This window comes from Bombina bombina, chromosome 5 (assembly GCF_027579735.1).
Source record: "Bombina bombina isolate aBomBom1 chromosome 5, aBomBom1.pri, whole genome shotgun sequence".
In the NCBI taxonomy this organism is placed as follows: Eukaryota; Metazoa; Chordata; class Amphibia; order Anura; family Bombinatoridae; genus Bombina; species Bombina bombina.
In genome coordinates, this window is record NC_069503.1 from 185353809 (window position 1) to 185374629 (window position 20821).

The 20821-nt window shown below is 36.7% G+C and overlaps 1 protein-coding gene across 1 annotated transcript in view; it reads left to right on the forward strand.

Annotated features, from left to right (window-relative positions):
• The window catches only part of DPP6 (dipeptidyl peptidase like 6), a 1272214-nt gene that overhangs the window by 1131520 nt on the left and 119873 nt on the right, over positions 1-20821 (forward strand). Inside the window, exons 12-13 of the mRNA XM_053713807.1 lie at positions 10568-10606; positions 20239-20346. Of these exons, the coding sequence (XP_053569782.1) occupies positions 10568-10606; positions 20239-20346 (147 nt within the window). The remainder of the gene's footprint in view (positions 1-10567; positions 10607-20238; positions 20347-20821) is intronic.

Genomic DNA, 20821 nt, shown 5'->3' on the forward strand with positions numbered 1-20821 from the left:
ATGGGCCGCCAGCAGGGAGGTGTCAATCAACCCGATCGTACTCGATCGGGTTGATTTCCGGCGATGTCTGTCCGCCTGCACAGAGCAGGTGGACAGGTTATGGAGCAGCGGTCTTTGTGACTGCTGCTTCATAACTGCTGTTTCTGGCGAGTCTGAAGGCTCGCCAGAAACACATGTCCAGAAGCTCACTATGGAGCTTGTTAAATGGGTGCCATTGGGTGAACCAATGACAAGAGGTATATATGTGCATAAGCCAATCAGCAGGTAGCTCCCAGTAGTGCAATGCTGCTCTATAGCCTACCTAGGTGTTCTTTTCAACAAAGGATATCAAGAGAACAAGCAAATTAGATCATATTGTAAATATTACATGGTAAATTGGAAAGTTATTTAAAATGGTATATTCTATCTGAATTATGAAAAAAAATGTGTTTCATGTCACTTTAAGTTCAAATGTGAATTAAGGGGTCTATCACAAACGTTTATAAAAAGTTGCCAAATAATTTATCTACATCAATCCTCAATAATAATAATAATTTAATGGTGATTTTCTGTTGTTAGATAAAAGTTTAAAATTTACCTATAAGTGTTCATCATTTCTGAAAAAAAAAATTAAGAGAGAAGAAAATTTCTTTAAATCTTCATAAAATGTGATAAGAAAATTGATCAAATAGGATAGAATATGATTAGCAGGATTTGAAAATTAATAATTAGATATATAAATATTTAAAGTTGCACCATAAAATAGTTTTTTGAGAAAAAGAATATGGAGTTTACATTACATTATCATTGTCAATTTTGTTATATCAAAGTTCAGATTATTGCAATAGAAATGATCCTAAACTATAATAACATTTTATTGCTATTTTTTTATTGTTTTCTAATATCAGACAAAGTTATGTGTATGTTGTGATTGCAACCAAAAATTCCAATTATACAGATAAACAAAATAAATATAAACAATAATATTGTATCCATATAGACAAAGGGATACACTAAAACATTGTTGCAAGTGAGTCCAAATCAATGCTGAATTAGTGATGTTTTGAACAAGTAATGGCCCTTGGAAGAAAAAAAAGAAGCACAATATTGTCACTCGGTTTTCGTGAAAGAGTAAATGTATTAAGCCAATTCTTATGTGGATCAGAGCATTAGAAATGCTCAAACAGAAGCACACGTCTAAACTATACTGTCTGGCAAACATTATATCCCACCCAGAACTTAATCCAAAGTGAATATATATTTATTTAGAGATTAAAATCCAACAATGCACAGTAAGATATAAAGTCACTTTTGTATGAAAACGTTTAGATCACTGAAGCTGGAGTCTGTATAGGCAGATGGATGCAGATTGTAAAATACTATAAAGCTCCTGTATACGTCTCCTGTTAGTTGGTGCCTTCCCTTCTTATGACTTGCACATTGCATCACTCCTACATATGTTACAGATAGGGTTGCCACCTCAGCCATGTTTTCCTGGACACTTATGAGTTACACATGCTGCAGGGTGTGCAAAGGCAACATGCACTGCGCACCTGGACAGCACACAAATAGTGACCCTGGACAGCACTATTCATGTTCCTCCCTGCACACCCTGCAGCATGTGTAACTTATAAGTGTCCAGGAAAACATGGCTGAGGTGGCAACCCTAGTTACAGAGCCAATTAACAGCAGATTGTTATACAGACGAACGCTGAGGAGCTGTATAGTTCGTATCCACTGGTATTTAAAGAGACAGCTACTTTACTTTGCTACTAGTGTTCCCTCTAAGGCCAGATTTTGTGAGTGGCCCAGCAGTGAACCAGTTAATGAGGTATCTATATATTGCTGTTTGCATTGTGTAGTGTTTGCTAACGGCAGGGTGTGGATTTCCCTGCTGGGTCTTAGAGGGAACACTGGTCACTACTCAACATAATGTTTTTCACAAGTGCCGGTTAGTGAAACTCTTCACACTGGGGGCCGCCATCTTGGAGTGTAAGTATTCATGCACACTGTGACAGAAGCAGTGCACATTCATAGATCTGTGACATTGTTGTCTTCTTCTGAACCATTACTTTGCACTTCAGTTTAGAGTGCACAATACAGAGCAGGAGGTGTACATTGTTGTAGTTGCTACATTTCTCTATATTATTCCTTAGGGCTTTTTTATATTTGCTATGTAACTTTTAAACTCTGTTAAAAAATTAAAACATGTTAAGCTTCTGCTTTCTATTGTGTGAGATAATTGAAAGTGTAAGGTGCAGCTGTCAAATAACCAGTAACATCACTAAAAGCTCACTGCTTCTATCACTACAAGATGGCGGCAACCAGTGTGAAGATGTAGCCCTTTGCCAACTGTCTTCTGTAATAGGTTAAAATAAGAGAAAGTCTTTACAGAGAGCTGCAGGTACAGAATGAAATGGTGAGAGTAGTTACTATGGCACTGTAGTTGTACTCCAAAGTTAAATGTCCCTTTAAACAGGTTTTATATACACGTTTGTCATACTTGCTACTCTTTTATATGTGTGACATAAATATTTTGAGTTTAATGGCCCTTTATTAGTAGCTCTTGTTGCTCTGATAAGATAACAGACGTGAGAAATCTTAGCCTGCTTGCACCCTCATTTTTATAATTAAAGGGACACTGAACGCAAATTTTTTTCCTTTGTGATACAGATAGAGCATGACATTTTAAGCGACTTTCTAATTTACTCCTATTATCAAATTTTCTTAATTCTCTTGGTATCTTAATTTGAAATGCAAGAATGTAAGTTTAGATGCCGGCCCATTTTTAGTGAACAACCTGGGCTGGGTTGTTCTTGCTGATTGGTGGATAAATTCATCCACCAATAAAAAAGTGCTGTCCAGAGTCTGAACCAAAAAAAAAAAAGCCTAGATGCCTTCTTTTTCAAATAAATATAGCAAGAGAACAAAGACAATTTGATAATAGGAGTACATTAGAAAGATGCTTAAAATTGCATGCTCTATCTGAATCACAAAAGAAAAAAATTGGGTTCAGTGTCCCTTTAATGATATCTGGCAATAGCGTTTTTGTATCATTGAACATATTTGAAAGTCATATATACTTAAATGACTTATCTTTCAATATTTACTAGATGTTTACTGGGATGGAAGGGAGATAAGATTCAGGGATGGGATTGTGGCAAACTGGATGGAGTCATGGCATGTTAGTCGTGGAGTGGATAAAACTGGGTGAAGAGTTTGCAGAGAGTGAGCAAACTAGGGGGCATAGTTGCTTTTGGAAAACCTTGACCCTATAAGGTCCTGGGTAGCTGATGAAGGGATAGTGTGTAGAGTTTACAAACAATCCCAAATAATGTGGGGGTTTTGGGAGTTCTGAAACTAATTTTTCTCTAATATTACACCACAGCACACTTCATGTAAAACCCTCATTCTTTATTTCCTATTCCCTTCACACACTTCCTGGCATCCACTCTTAATTCTTAACCTTGGTATCCAATTAAAGATTAATGTTCCCTTCCCTGTTGCTCCTCTTAATACTCTACCAGTTCCTTACCCTCAGGTTTGTTCTTTATTCCCTGGTTAAAGGGACATAAAATATCATGTAACTACAATACATGTCTGTATCATGTCAAGAGATTAACCTATCAGCCAAGTGGGAAACATTCTGAATATATTACCACCTTATTTGCTGTAAACTTTTTTAGTAATAAGCTACATTCTCCATAGTTAATACAGGTTCATTACTGGATGCAAAAACTCTTTTATTGCGTTTTCGCAAATGAACGCGAAAACTCTGCTAGAGTTAAGCTTTTTGATCTAGTCAGGTTGCGTTCATAATACAAGTACATAACGGAATATCTTCAATTTATTCATAATGAAATATTTCTACATATATCTGATACTTTTTGGTACAATATACATTTATACATATATATATATATATATATATATATATATATATATATATATATATATATATATATATATATAGATATATATATATATATATATATATATATATATATATATATATATATATATATATATATATATATATATATATATATATATATATATAGGAATATCTATTTATAAATATATACAACATATTCTGCTATGTGCAGAACATTGGAATGTGAAATATTTTCAGTAAATACATAGTTAAACATATATATATATATATGTACATACAGTATATATATATATATATATATATATATATATATATACACACATATGTATCTTTAGCAATGTATCTGTATGTAAATCTATGTTAAAGTACTTAGGCAGCATTTTTTTCTAACACCCGAAATCTCATATCTTTGAGCCCTTATAACTTTTTATTGCAAAATTGCTTTAACATCATTTTTATTATATGGTGTTATTATGAGTGTAACTGTACTTTGTAATGTATTTTTTAAGTGTTTTGTGCAACATTTTAGTTTCGCAAAACAGTTAACCACAGCTCTGAGATCACAGTAAGAACTGTAGAGTATTTCTTGTAATATAAGCGCAATTAAAACGGATCGCAAAAACACAATATCGCTTGCGCAAAAACATTTGTTCCTTACTTGTAAGCTAGCCCTGTATTTAGATGGGTTAGGCTTCAGAAGTCTGTAGGCTGCATTTCCATTTCTTTGAATTGGAAGACCCACATTTTTTCAGAGTTCAATTATAGGAAAAGGGGGCAGAATAAATAATGAGAGTATATTGCAAAGGGTTTTATTACAAATAATTACAATCTAGAAGACAAATCAGTATTAAGTACATTCTTTATTGCACATTCTTTATTGTTTTTAGTGTACTTAGCAGTCATGCTCGTAAGCTTTATTCTTTCTTCCTTGACATGTCAAACCCTTCTGTGGTTAAACAACAAAATTTCTGGAAGTTATAATTCATCAATTTGTTTATTGTTAAAAACCAGTATTTCTCCTGCTGCCCTTTTTAGTAAAATCTTTTTAATATTACAGGCTATAAGATTTCTCATGCCTCCATTTCCTAAGCAAACTGCTCATTCAGCAGTTGTTATAATTTGCATCCAAATGAGATGAATTGCTGAATGTCTCATAAAAGCAGAGCTGTTTGAATAACCTAGATCTACATCACAAAGGTGATTCTGCTAGTTTCACAGAAAATGTTTGTTAAATAGACCAGTAGAAGATTGCAAGACTGTTTGATAATTGCCCTTGATGACAATACTGTTTGACTGTTGTTCTGTACTCTGACAGATGCCTCTCAAAAATAAATATCTGTGTGCGTCTCTGCCTGGGCAGAGGGTGTCAGAAATTAATGCAAGAGATTCAGTGTCTCTGCTAATGTTTACCATTACATTTTTGATGGGGGGGGGGGGGAGCTTTAAGGGGCCAGGAACTGAAGTAACTGAATCAGGGAGGCCAATGAGCAGGGTTGCTGGTGTTCTGTGGGTGGCGACAGGGTTTAGTGGAGGTGAGTGTTCTGTTGGGACAGTACAGGGGCATGAGTGGTCAGTTTGGGATGTGGCAATGCAGTATGGGATCATAGCTGGGCAGGAAGAAACAATGGCAGGGAAAGGAAATGTTCTTCTTCCTCCTTAGCCCAACAAGCACAATGGTGCACAACCTAAAATATTTTGATGCTTTGCACATCTGTGAACCCCGGTAGAGCCAGCACTGCGCTCTACTGATGTACTCCTGTGACTGATTTAAAACATACTAATAGATCACAATTCAATTGTAAACGTAACAATAGGTAGTAACAACAACAATCTCAAGTAAAGACTGAAAATTTGTCAGAAATCAAATTAAAGGAGGTGCAAAAAAGATGTTAGGGATCCAGACATTATTATATATGTTATGTATAATCAAGTGGAACTCACAAATATTGTCGCTATCGTGCGTTAACATCGCTCAAGCACAATCAATAACGCTTCTCTTGTTGTGCTTTTATTATGCACCCAAAGTTATTTTTTTATTGCTCAAGCAACAGTCAAGAATGCTGTAATATCTGCAGGTGCATTAAATCCCTCACGTAAAAGACTATCGTGCACTAAACCAAAGGTTCACTAAGGTGATGTAGAAATAGAGTTCTTCATGTACTTCAGTGCTGTACTAGTAATAATCAGGGTTTACATCAGGTCTTAAAATATGCACAATTTTACAGTGGAAAACGTAACTTACCAATTGTAATACACGGGCAATAACCTAAATAAGTTTTGGCTGCGTTAAGATGCTCTAGTTAAAGGGATATGAAGCCCGACATCTTTTTTTCATAAATTCCGATAGACCATATACATATAAACAGATATATTTACTTATCTTATTAAATTTGTTTAATTATCTTGGTATTTTTTGATGAAGAAACCGCAATACACTACTGGAAGATAGCTGAACATATTACCTTGCATTCAATATTCAGTATGCGTTGGCGACCGTATGAAGAGGATCCTCCATGATGGTCCTGCTCCGCGACCGCCAGTCCTGCTCCGCGATCGCCGGTCCTTGTACACGGTAACCTCTGCTCTGCGCTGCCTTCCCTCCGGATGAAGATAGAAGATGTCCCTGTGCTGGATGAAGATGTCGCTGCCTGAAAGAAGACCTTCACCGCCAGACTTCAAGAATTGTGAGTACCTCTTTCGGGGTAAGACTTGGTTTTTTTTGGTGGTTTTTTATTTTTTTAGATTAGGGATTTTTTATTTTTTAATGGGCACCAAAAGAGCTCATTGCCCTTTTAAGGGCAATAGCCATACAAATGCCCCTTTAGGGGCAATGGCTAGCTTAGGTTTTTTAGACTTAGGTTTTTGACATACATGAAAATCCCAGGACATACTTGAAAATCCCAGGACATACGTGAAATCCCAGGACATACTTGAAAACGAGAGAAATCTCAATGTATCCTTCCTGGTAAAATATTTTATAAATAAATAAATAAATAAATAAATTTTGGGGGGTTGTATGGGTGGGGGGTTTACTTTTAAGGGGTACTTTGTATTTTTTGGGGATAAAAGAGCAGTTTAACTTAGGGCTATGCCCTACAAAAGGCCAATTTAAGGGCTATTGGTAGCTTATCATTAAATTAGGGGGTGTTTTAATTTTGGGGCGTTAATTTTATAGGGGTATTAGATTAGGTTTCATTTTTTTTATTTTTGATAATTTCGTTATTTTTTTTCAGTTATTTTAAATAGACTGCCCTCTGGGCTTGCTTATCGCCTAGTGTGTATATATATATATATTTGTATATATATATATATATATATATATATATATATATATATATATATATATATATGTACACATGATTATAAATAGCTATACTTATATACAGATATATATAGGCATATCTATTTAAAAATTCATAGAACATATTCCCCTATGTGCAGAACACTGAAATGTGTAATATTTGCAGTACATACACAGTTAACCCCAAATGACGTATATATACCTCATGCGGTAGTTTTCCTATCATACTGCTGATGTATATATACATCTGAGCTGTAGGAAGCTCCAGCAGTCTTGGATGTAAAGTCACAGCCGAGAGCTGGAGTTGATGAGCTCCAGGCATCTGCCCGAATATGGAACCGGAGCACGTTCAACAGGGGAGGGAGGTGGAGGAAGTGGGGTGCCCCTACACTGCAGAAAATAAAATAAAGGGAGTGGATTGCCAGAGGTTGGGGGACAACTACACTACAGAACATAAAAATAAAATAAAAGCATTCATGGGTACTAGCAGAAAGCTGCCAGTAAAGATGGCTGCAATTAGTTGGAGTTGGAGGGTTAGAGAGCTATTAGGGGGAATCAGGGAGGTAGAAGGGTTGAGGAGAATCACTACACTGCAGAAATTTTTTTTAAAAAATAAATAATAACATTAATAATAATTAAAAAACTAAACAGCTGCCAGTACATACAATGGTGGTGACCAGTGAGTGGGGGGTTAGGGAGGGAAGAGAGCTGTTTGGGAGGGATCAGGTAGGGATCCGGGGGTGGAAGGTGTCAGGTGGGAGGGTAGTCTCTTGACCACTGTTTTCAAACCTGTCCTCAGGCCTCCCTAACAGGCCACATTTTGTAGATATCTGAACTAGGACACAGGTGAAATAATCAGCTAATTAATAAACATGGTTATTTTACCTGCTCTCATCCAAGGTTATCCAGAAAACCTGGACCGTTGGAGAGGCCTGAGGACAGGTTTGAAAACCAGTGCTCTAGACTAAAGCTAAAATTAACCTTACAAGCTACCTGATTAAACCCTTCATTGCTGTGAATAATAGAAGTGTGGTGTGCAGCTGTAATTAGCGGTATTCTAATTACCAAAAAGCAATGGCAAATCCATGTATGTCTGCTATTCCTGAACAAAGGGGATCCCAGAGAAGCTTTTACAACCATTTGTGTTATGACTGCACAAGCGGTATGTAAATAATTTCAGTGAGAAACCCAAAAACAATTAATGATCACATTTGGCAGTGAAATGGTGGCATGAAATATACCAAAATGGGCCTAGATCAATACCTTGGGTTATCTTCTTAAATAAGGCTCTATTTCTGTTTTAATGGAGTGATTGCAAAAATTCTAAAAATTCTCCGGTATTTTGGGCAAGTTCTTGTCTATATATGTATTTATGTGTTTATATGTGTATATACATCTTTAGACATGTATATGTATGTATTTCTATGTTAAAGCCCTTTTTGTACCACCTGAGATCTCATTTCTTTGAGCCCATATAACTTTGTAATGCAATTTTTTAAAATAATTTTTATTAGATAGTGTTATTATGAGTGTAACTTTACTTTTAAACTTGTAATTTTGATGTGTTTTGTGACACTTTGTTGACTGACATAACAGCTAACCACAGCTCTGAAGTTGCACATTTTACACATTTTATCAAATTCGACACCGAAAAGCACTTGATGAAGTCCCAAACTAGCCATTTTTACATCTTTGCATGTCTTCAAGGACAATTTGGAATAATTCTATTATTTTGCACATTTGCAAGAGTAGCTGAAATGGCCAAATATTACATTTTAAAAGTGTATTTGCATACACGGTCTAGATTTATTAAACCTCTATTGACTGCTATTGTATAGTCTGTTTGCAGTAGGCAGGACATAAGTATATATATATATATATATATATATATATATATATATATATATATATATATATATATATATATATATATATATATATATATATATATATATATGTGATATCCCCTATAGCTAAGGGGATCTTTAGGAAAAGTGACAACATTGAAATCAGGACCCCAACATCTAGAAATTGCATGGAAAAATCACTTTCTGTAAATGTTTGTCACTTTCAGTACACGTGGTTTTTTTGATGGAATTTAAAATGTCAGAGGTTTTTAAACATAATTATGCCTTTGTGACTGCAGCAATAAACAATCTGAACAAGGAAAACCTAACATCCCTGAAGTTCTTTTAACATTAATTCATAAGGTTCACTGTCCCTTTAAATGATAGCTTTACTAACCTGCAGCTATAAAATAAGTCATATGTATAGTTTTGTACAATGAGATTTTTGTTTTTCTTGTTTTTGTTCTTTCTCTACAAATGTAAATCATCATTATTTATATTTCATGAGCTTTAGCTATGACACATCATTGTATGACAAGTAGATGTATTGTACTGTAGATAACGCAGCCCACATCACAGTGTTCTATTTAATTTATGCAGCTGTAAAAAGGTGAAAATGAGAAAACAATATTTAAAGTACTGAGAAAAATGTTAACATTTGGTAAAAGAGCTAATGAAGTTTCCAATTTAGCTAGACTTGTTGACACACATAAACATAATTGTCAGATATCAATGAAAAAAGTCTTCACACTGCAGGTGTCATTTTCCAAATTACTGACTTAAATATATCATTTCTTAGAGTTATTTATATGTAAAGTGACATAAAAAAGGTCTTTAGTGAAATAGAAATTGCTACATACATCTCTTGAGTGATGTAGGTGAGATCCCTTTAAACCCTGAGCTACCCTCCAAACTTTGACCTTCTGTTACTAAAGGAATTGCTGCCTGGTAAGGAGATGTAGTCATTATTTTAGTTGTGCTTGCATGCAGCATATAGGGGGAAGCAAGTTTAAGTTTTAGAATTCAATAAAAAATTATATTAAGACAGAGGGGAAAAGCAAGAACTTTACGGAAACCCAAGACTTAAATGCACATACATTTATTTCAATTTTCTAGAAGAATGTTTGACTGTTTCAATGATTGCAATTACTGTGCTTGGAGCATATGTACATATGGCCCATGCTTAGAAAGCAAGCTGTAGCATATAGTTGTCAGCAATGTAATAAGGCACATGAGTAATTTCCAATGCAATATATGCCCTCTGAGTAGGTACAGATTTTGAGTGAGGGAGTTTGAGACATATCTATATATGCTATTTTTATCCCAAAATATATCCTGTGACCATATTTAACTGTGTTGTTATTTCTTAATACTTTTGATGACAATATTATCTTTGGAACTTTCATAATGTGAAAACACAATATTAAGTAATGTCATAATGTCAAACAGGCCAAGGCTAAACTTCTAAAGAGATGTATTATCACTCAAAACTTGTAATGTAAGATCGCTGCATTTTACTTATTAACAGTCACTTTTTCTTTTCAGAAACATGAAGATGAAAGTGAAGCCTGGTTGGACAGACAGGTAAGATGTTTTTTTCTGTTGTCTCTACATAACCATTTATATCTATTAAAAAAAGGTGAAACAAGAGGTGCATGTATTTCTGAAAGGTAGAAAGGTTAACTGGTTAACAAGTACAGTGTTCTAACATAGGGGTCGTTAACAAAGCTTTAGCTAATTATTTATCTACAAAATTCCATATAGACTTAAATGGAAAATTTGGTTGAAAAAAAAATTGAAAGAATCATTAGATAAACGTTTCTAAAGGAATTTGATTAACTCTATTATTAGCTAAACTTTTTTTAAAAAAAAAAAAACTTTTATATTGTCCTGTTAAAAAGTATTGTGACAAATCAACTTATCATATTAATGCAAATAGTGCATTAAATAGTGATAATTTTTTATGTGGGCATCACATTTGAGATACAATGATTAATGTGTGCATTTTAAGAATTGATTCCTACATTGCATGTTGGGGCAGATTTTTTAAAGACCGGCGCAGATATTATCTCAAATAAACACTAGCAAAGCAAATATCTAGAATTGAGCAAATGTTTGCCACATTTGAAACAAGAATAATTGGCCACTTTAGTTTGTTGTGATAACATTTTGAATGATTGCTTAACAAGCAGACATTTGTTGTTTCAATGGACTGTTATTGTCACGATTTTGAATGTTACATTCAGTTTTACCATCCCGGTTCTCTAAAAAAAAAAAATCTCTGGTCTGTCGAGATTATCGAAGAAGGCACTGCAAGGTTCCTCATAGAATTCTTCAAACTCAAATTTTTGCTCGACAGCTGTTCATCTCACTATGCAGGGATCTGGATATGAAGAGAGACATATGTTACAATATAATATTTAAAAAAAAAAAAAAATGTATGCAGCATGACTTCTGACCATGCTAGGAAGTTTTTAAAAATCAAGCTCCAAGACAGAACTTTTGATTTTGAAATAGCATCATTAGCATTGGAATGTCGATTCTCGTATAATTACATAATAAAAATAAACATGTCAATTGTAATTTCACATTTTTGCCCCTTAAAGTGAATAAAAGCCCGTTTTTTAAAAATACTATTAAAAACAGGGGCACTTTCATTCATTAAAGTTTAGAAAGCAGCCGTTTTGATTAAAAACTTACCTTTGTTCTTCTCACAGCCAGAGCAGCTTCCCCCACACGGAGATCCTCTCTTCACACATCATCAATGACTAATCCGGCTTCCTCCAATCATGGCATGGCCTCAGGCAATGACTCCCCTGGGGGGAAAGCCGTGATTGGAGGAAGCCGGATTAGTCATTGCTGACGTGTGAAGAGAGGATCTCCGGGTGGGGGAAGCTGCTCTGGCTGTGAGAAGAACAAAGGTAAGTTTTTAATCAAAACAGCTGCTTTCTAAACTTTGATGAATAAAAGTGCCCCTGTTTTTAATAGTATTTTTTTAAAAACTTGCTTTCATTCATCAAAGTTTACCTTCACTTTAAATAATATCATTTGATGGTAAAGGTAAATGCCAGCATTTCAAAGTAATTTTTCAGATTTTACCTTACCCTATCATCTATTTCAGAAAAATGTTGATTTCCTGTGTTAATATATTATCCAAAACATCATTACGTTATATCAGCCTACTTGATTGTTAACCCTTATTTTGCAAGCTGTGAATTTCCTGATATATTAGAAATAACACAGACAATTACATTGTTTATATTTTTTATCATAGCTAAGATTGGTGATTTTTTTTTGTAGTTTGGATATTCTTCTGTGTGTAGACGTTCTGGGGCAGTTTGCTTGTGGCTCTTAAAATGCAAAGTGACCTTTTTGAGAAAGGATCATAATGGTTTAGGATTATCAAGTTATCTAAAAAAAAAAATATTTGGAGCCACACATGTTGACCATTGTTATCCATAAAATAATATTGATACGTAATAGTCCCAGCTTCACAGTTCTCTCTGCAAAAGTCAGTTAATTCTTAGTGTGTTTAATCTGCTCTACACAATCCCAGATCAACCGACAGTTTCTGTGTATAACTCTCATTCCCCAAATTATAGCAATTTCATAAGCTCTCTTTACCACTGGAAAGTAAGAGGCAATTGTCCATATAGTGGAAATCAATAAGTAGAGAAAATGTTCCCCTTGACATTTATCATGCCATTAAAATGTTTATATAGAACAAACATTAAAGGGACAGTAAAGTCATAATTAGACATTCATGATTTAGACAGAGCATGCAATTTTAAACAACTTTCAAATTTACTTCTATTATTTAATTTGCTTATTAATTTGCTTCCTTTTTTTGTTATCCTTTGCTGAAAGGTTTATCTAGGTAAGCTCAGGAGCAGCAGATAACCTAGGTTCTAGCTGCTGATTGGTGGCTGCATATATATACCGATTGTCATTGGCTCACCTATGTGTTCAGTTAGAAACCAGTAGTGCATTGCTGCTCCTTCAACAAATAATACCAAGAGAATGAAGCAAATTTGATAATAGAAGTAAATTGGAAAGTTGTTTAAAATTGTATGCTCCACCTAAATCATGAAAGAAAAAATGTTGGGTTTCATTTTCCTATTATTTTTGAGTATTTATTCCCATAGACTTATACTAAAGCCTATGGGAATTAACATTTAAAATATAGTATTTATTAGCATATTTAAATGTTAAAGAAACATGCAAGTCAAAATTAAACTTTCATGATTCAGACAGAGCAAAGCATTGTAAAAAATGGAGTTTATTTAGAAAGCTTAGGAGTTTGTAAGTGTCTTGAGCAGTGAATTGTACATATGCCACTCAAGAGACATGCACACTCCTAAAGCCTGTCCCCCTATTCTCTCATGGAAAAGTATTAAGTGCTATCGGAATCAAGAAAGTTTTATTTTGCTTGCAAGCGGGGATACTTGCCTAGATGTGCTAATTTCCTATGCAAATATTTACATTGATTTAATTTTGAGACATGGAGGATTTTAATATCAGTTTTTTATCTCCCCCCATAATTTTAATGAATTTTGGTTTAACCATGAAAATAGCTTTACCAATGCAGCAACCAGAAATCTATCTCCTACTGATGAGTTCCAAAAAGAATGAAACAGGCTATCTAGTGAGTGATTTCTGGTTTGCTGCAATAATCCTGTTAAAAGGATAGCTGTGTCAAAAACAGTATTTCTCTTGTTAAGTGTATCCAGTCCACGGATCATCCATTACTTATGGGATATTAACTCCTCCCCAACAGGAAGTGCAAGAGGATTCACCCAGCAGAGCTGCTATATAGCTCCTCCCCTAACTGCCATTACCAGTCATTCTCTTGCACCCAACGAATAGATAGGATGTGTGAGAGGACTGTGGTGATTATACTTAGTTTCATACCTTCAATCAAAAGTTTGTTATTTTATAATAGCACCGGAGTGTGTTATTCCTTCTCTGGTAGAATTTGAAGAAGAATCTACCTGAGTTTTTCTATGATTTTAGCCGGAGTAGTTAAGATCATATTGCTGTTTCTCGGCCATCTGAGGAGAGGTAAACTTCAGATCAGGGGACAGCGGGCAGATTAATCTGCAAAGAGGTATGTAGCAGCTTATTATTTTCTGACAATGGAATTGATGAGAAAATTCTGCCATACCGATATAATGTAAACTCAGCCTTAAATGCAGTAGCAGCAACTGGTATCAGGCTGTTATGTATGTATATTTTACACTTCAGTATTCTGGGGAATGGCACTTCACTGGAATTATACTGTATGCATAAAACTTTAGCCTAATTTGCAGGGACTAGCAACAGGCTTTTTAATAACACTCAATTTATTAATGTTAAACGTTTTTTGCTGGCATGTAAAATCGTTTAATTTTCTGAGGTACTGGGTGAAAAAATGTTTTGGGCACTATTTTTTTCCACTTGGCAGTCGTTTTATTTAATTTATGACAGTTTACTGATCTCTCTCACTGTTATGTGTGAGGGGGAGGGACCTTTTTTGGTGCTTTTTCTACGCATCAAAAAATTCAGTCAGAAGTTTATTGTCTTCCCTGCATGATCCGGTTCATCTCTACAGAACTCAGGGGTCTTCAAAACTTGTTTTGAGGGAGGTAATCACTCACAGCAGAGCTGTGAGATTGTAGTTGACTGTGATAAAAAAAACAAACGTTTATTTCTGTATTTTTTTTTTTTTCTGCTATCAGGGTTAGTTATCCTTTGCTAATGGGAGCAATCCTTTGCTAAAATTGTGTTTTTTACAAAGATTTGATGCTATAACTTTTCAGTTTATTAATTTTCAACTGTCATAACTTTTTCTGTGCTTCTTATAGGCACAGTACGTTTTCATATTATAGTAAATTACTTGAAAAGTATTTCCAAGTTGCTAGTTTATTTGCTAGTGTGTTAAACATGTCTGATTCAGAGGAAGATATCTGTGCTATATGTGCTAAAGCCAAAGTGGAGCCCAATAGAAATTTATGTACTAATTGTATTGATGCTACTTTAAATAAAAGTCAATCTGTACAAATTGAACATATTTCACCAAACAACGAGGGGAGAGTTATGCCGACTAACTCGCCTCACGTGTCAGTACCTGCATCTCCCGCTCGGGAGGTGCGTGATATTGTAGCGCCGAGTACATCTGGGCGGCCATTACAAATCACATTACAGGATATGGCTACTGTTATGACTGAAGTTTTGGCTAAATTACCAGAACTAAGAGGTAAGCGTGATCACTCTGGGGTGAGAACAGAGTGCGCTGATAATATTAGGGCCATGTCAGACACTGCGTCACAATTTGCAGAACATGAGGACGGAGAGCTTCATTCTGCGGGTGACGGTTCTGATCCAAACAAACTGGATTCAGATATTTAAAATTTTAAATTTAAGCTGGAAAACCTCCGTGTATTACTAGGGGAGGTGTTAGCGGCTCTGAATGATTGTAACACAGTTGCAATACCAGAGAAAATGTGTAGGTTGGATAAATATTTTGCGGTACCGGCAAGTACTGATGTTTTTCCTATACCTAAGAGACTTACTGAAATTGTTACTAAGGAGTGGGATAGACCCGGTGTGCCGTTCTCACCCCCTCCGATATTTAGAAAGATGTTTCCAATAGACGCCACCACACGGGACTTATGGCAAACGGTCCCTAAGGTGGAGGGAGCAGTTTCTACTTTAGCTAAGCGTACCACTATCCCGGTGGAGGATAGCTGTGCCTTTTCAGATCCAATGGATAAAAAGTTAGAGGGTTACCTTAAGAAAATGTTTGTTCAACAAGGTTTTATATTGCAACCTCTTGCATGCATTGCGCCTGTCACGGCTGCAGCAGCATTTTGGTTTGAGTCTCTGGAAGAGACACTTGAATCAGCTCCATTAGATGAGATTACACACAAGCTTAAAGCCCTTAAGTTAGCTAACTCATTTATTTCAGATGCCGTAGTACATTTAACTAAACTTACGGCTAAGAATTCCGGATTCGCCATTCAGGCACGCAGAGCACTGTGGCTAAAATCCTGGTCAGCTGACGTTACTTCTAAATCTAAATTGCTTAATATACCTTTCAAAGGGCAGACCTTATTCGGGCCCGGGTTGAAAGAAATTATCGCTGACATTACAGGAGGTAAAGGCCATGCCCTGCCTCAAGACAGAGCCAAACCTAAGGCTAGACAGTCTAATTTTCGTTCCTTTCATAATTTCAAAGCAGGAGCAGCATCAACTTCCTCTGCACCAAAACAGGAAGGAGCTGTTGCTCGCTACAGACAAGGCTGGAGACCTAACCAGTCCTGGAACAAGGGCAAGCAGGCCAGGAAACCTGCTGCTGCCCCTAAGACAGCATGAATCGAGGGCCCCCGATCCGGGAACGGATCTAGTGGGGGGCAGACTTTCTCTCTTCGCCCAGGCTTGGGCAAGAGATGTCCAGGATCCCTGGGCGTTAGAGATCATATCTCAGGGATACCTTCTAGACTTCAAATTCTCTCCCCCAAGAGGGAGATTTCATCTGTCAAGGTTGTCAACAAACCAAATAAAGAAAGAGGCGTTTCTACGCTGCGTACAAGATCTTTTATTAATGGGAGTGATCCATCCGGTTCCGCGGTCGGAACAAGGACAAGGGTTTTACTCAAATCTGTTTGTGGTTCCCAAAAAAGAGGGAACTTTCAGGCCAATCTTGGATTTAAAGATCCTAAACAAATTCCTAAGAGTTCCATCGTTCAAAATGGAAACTATTCGGACAATTTTACCCATGATCCAAAAGGGTCAGTACATGACCACAGTGGATTTAAAGGATGCTTACCTTCACATACCAATTCACAAAGATCATTACCGGTATCTAAGGTTTGCCTTTCTAGACAGGCATTACCAGTTTGTAGCTCTTCCATTCGGATTGGCTACGGCTCCGAGAATCTTCACAAAGGTTCTGTGTGCTCTTCTGGCGGTACTAAGACCGCAAGGAATTGCGGTAGCTCCGTACCTAGACGACATTCTGATACAAGCTTCAAGCTTTCAAACTGCCAAGTCTCATACAGAGTTAGTACTGGCATTTCTAAGGTCGCATGGATGGAAGGTGAACGAAAAGAAGAGTTCTCTCTTTCCACTCACAAGAGTTCCCTTCTTGGGGACTCTTATAGATTCTGTAGAAATGAAGATTTACCTGACAGAAGACAGGTTAACAAAGCTTCAAAATGCATGCCGTGTCCTTCATTCCATTCAACACCCGTCAGTAGCTCAATGCATGGAGGTGATCGGCTTAATGGTAGCAGCAATGGACATAGTACCCTTTGCACGTCTACATCTAAGAACGCTGCAATTGTGCATGCTAAGTCAGTGGAATGGGGATTACTCAGACTTGTCCCCTACTCTGAATCTGGATCAAGAGACCAGAAATTCTCTTCTATGGTGGCTTTCTCGGCCACATCTGTCCAGGGGGATGCCATTCAGCAGGCCGGACTGGACAATTGTAACAACAGACGCCAGCCTACTAGGTTGGGGCGCTGTCTGGAATTCTCTGAAGGCTCAGGGACAATGGAATCAGGAGGAGAGTCTCCTACCAATAAACATTCTGGAATTGAGAGCAGTTCTCAATGCCCTTCTGGCTTGGCCCCAGTTAACAACTCGGGGGTTCATCAGGTTTCAGTCGGACAACATCACGACTGTAGCTTACATCAACCATCAGGGAGGGACAAGAAGCTCCCTAGCATTAATGGAAGTATCAAAGATAATTCGCTGGGCAGAGTCTCACTCTTGCCACCTGTCAGCAATCCACATCCCGGGAGTGGAGAACTGGGAGGCGGATTTCTTAAGTCGTCAGACTTTTCATCCGGGGGAGTGGGAACTTCATCCGGAGGTCTTTGCCCAAATACTTCGACGTTGGGGCAAACCAGAGATAGATCTCATGGCGTCTCGACAGAACGCCAAGCTTCCTCGTTACGGGTCCAGATCCAGGGATCCGGGAGCGGTTCTGATAGATGCTTTGACAGCACCGTGGACCTTCGGGATGGCTTATGTGTTTCCACCCTTCCCGATGCTTCCTCGATTGATTGCCAGAATCAAACAGGAGAGAGCATCAGTGATTCTAATAATGCCTGCATGGCCACGCAGGACTTGGTATGCAGATCTAGTGGACATGTCATCCTGTCCACCTTGGTCGCTACCTCTGAAACAGGACCTTCTGATCCAGGGTCCCTTCAAACATCAAAATCTAATTTCTCTGAAGCTGACTGCTTGGAAATTGAACGCTTGATTTTATCAAAACGTGTTTTTTCTGAGTCAGTTATTGATACCTTAATACAGGCTAGGAAGCCTGTTACCAGAAAGATTTACCATAAGATATGGCGCAAATACTTATATTGGTGCGAATCCAAGAGTTACTCATGGAGTAAGGTTAGGATTCCGAGGATATTGTCTTTTCTACAAGAAGGTTTAGAAAAGGGTTTATCCGCTAGTTCCTTAAAGGGACAGATTTCAGCTCTGTCCATTCTTTTACACAAACGTCTGTCAGAAGTTCCGGACGTTCAAGCTTTTTGTCAGGCTTTAGCTAGGATCAAGCCTGTGTTTAAAACTGTTGCTCCACCATGGAGTTTGAACTTAGTTCTTAATGTTTTACAGGGGGTTCCGTTTGAACCCCTTCATTCCATTGATATCAAGTTGTTATCTTGGAAAGTTCTGTTTTTAATGGCGATTTCCTCGGCTCGAAGAGTCTCTGAGTTATCTGCCTTACATTGTGATTCTCCTTATCTGATTTTTCATTCAGACAAGGTAGTTCTGCGTACTAAACCTGGGTTCCTACCTAAGGTGGTCACTAACAGGAATATCAATCAAGAGATTGTGGTTACATCTTTGTGTCCTAATCCTTCTTCGAAAAAGGAACGTCTGCTACACAATCTAGATGTAGTCCGTGCCCTGAAATTTTATCTACAGGCAACTAAGGATTTTCGACAAACGTCTTCCCTGTTTGTCGTTTATTCTGGTCAGAGGAGAGGTCAAAAAGCTTCGGCTACCTCTCTCTCCTTTTGGCTTCGTAGCATAATACGGTTAGCCTATGAGACTGCTGGACAGCAGCCTCCTGAAAGAATTACAGCACATTCTACTAGAGCTGTGGCTTCCACTTGGGCCTTTAAGAATGAGGCTTCTGTTGAACAGATTTGCAAGGCTGCAACTTGGTCTTCTCTTCATACTTTTTCCAAATTTTACAAATTTGACACTTTTGCTTCTTCGGAGGCTGTTTTTGGGAGAAAGGTTCTTCAGGCAGTGGTTCCTTCCGTATAAAGAGCCTGCCTGTCCCTCCCGTCATCCGTGTACTTTAGCTTTGGTATTGGTATCCCATAAGTAATGGATGATCCGTGGACTGGATACACTTAACAAGAGAAAACATAATTTATGCTTACCTGATAAATTTATTTCTCTTGTAGTGTATCCAGTCCACGGCCCGCCCTGTCACTTTAAGGCAGGTAATTTTTCCATTAAACTACAGTCACCACTGTACCCTATGGTTTTCCTTTCTCTGCATGTTTTCGGTCGAATGACTGGTAATGGCAGTTAGGGGAGGAGCTATATAGCAGCTCTGCTGGGTGAATCCTCTTGCACTTCCTGTTGGGGAGGAGTTAATATCCCATAAGTAATGGATGATCCGTGGACTGGATACACTACAAGAGAAATACATTTATCAGGTAAGCATAAATTATGTTTTTTGAAGCAAAAAAACAGATAATTTGCATATCTAATTTGCATATCTTACCCACAATTCTCTTGTGCATTGGTAACATTGTATATTAAGAATTTCTGGGGAAAAGCAAGCGGGGATACTTGCCTAGATGTGCTAATTTCCTATGCAAATATTTACATTGATATATATATATTCAATATAAGTTTTGGTTATTAATCAAGTGTAATATTTAAGTATTTGAATATTAATATTTGAATGTTGATAATGATTATGTCAACGTAATCAATATTCAAAAATAATATTTGAATGTTACATTCAGTATTGAAATGTTTACATTATTTCTATAACTTAAATGGCTGAATTAATGTCAAGGGAATCATATCAAAATTCTGATATTTTGGCTCATCCCTAATGAGGAGTTTACGATAACAAAGAATGATTAATAACTGCTTTTTGTGATTTTCCATCACCACTGAGAAGTTTAACTAATGCAATATTTCTGTCACTTATGAATAACAACATTTGCTATTACTCTTTACAGAATGAAGAACCTATTTTCTCTAAAGATGGCAGAAAGTTTTTCTTCATGAGGGCAATCCCACAGGGCGGGCGAGGGAAATTTCATCATATTGCTATGTCATCTTCGCAGGTAAATTAATATCTGCTTAACTGGCAGATTTATCAAAGCATCAAAATGAATACCTGTATAGAAGATAGTATGAATAAAACATCTTATTTTATTTATTACTTCAGTTAAAAGTCTATATCACTAAGGGTGTATATCAAACTATCACCAAAGAAAAGTCTATATCAATAAGGGCGTACATATAAAGAAGTCTGGTGTTTTCGCTTAGACTCAAGTGGGAGTGCAGAGATCTCAGTTTTGAATAATACAGTTTTATTTAGATAAAAATAAGTAGACAAAATCACTTATCTCGCTGACAGAGAAATAGACATCAACAATTCATCATTATATATTCATAAATATAGAATAGGTTACAAAATAATGTACAGCCAATCAAAACAATTATAGCACAAATGCACATAGCTGTGATATATCTATATTCTTCTTACTCACTATTTATGCTTCTGTCCTGAAGGCTGTAGGTGATGGAACAACTTAA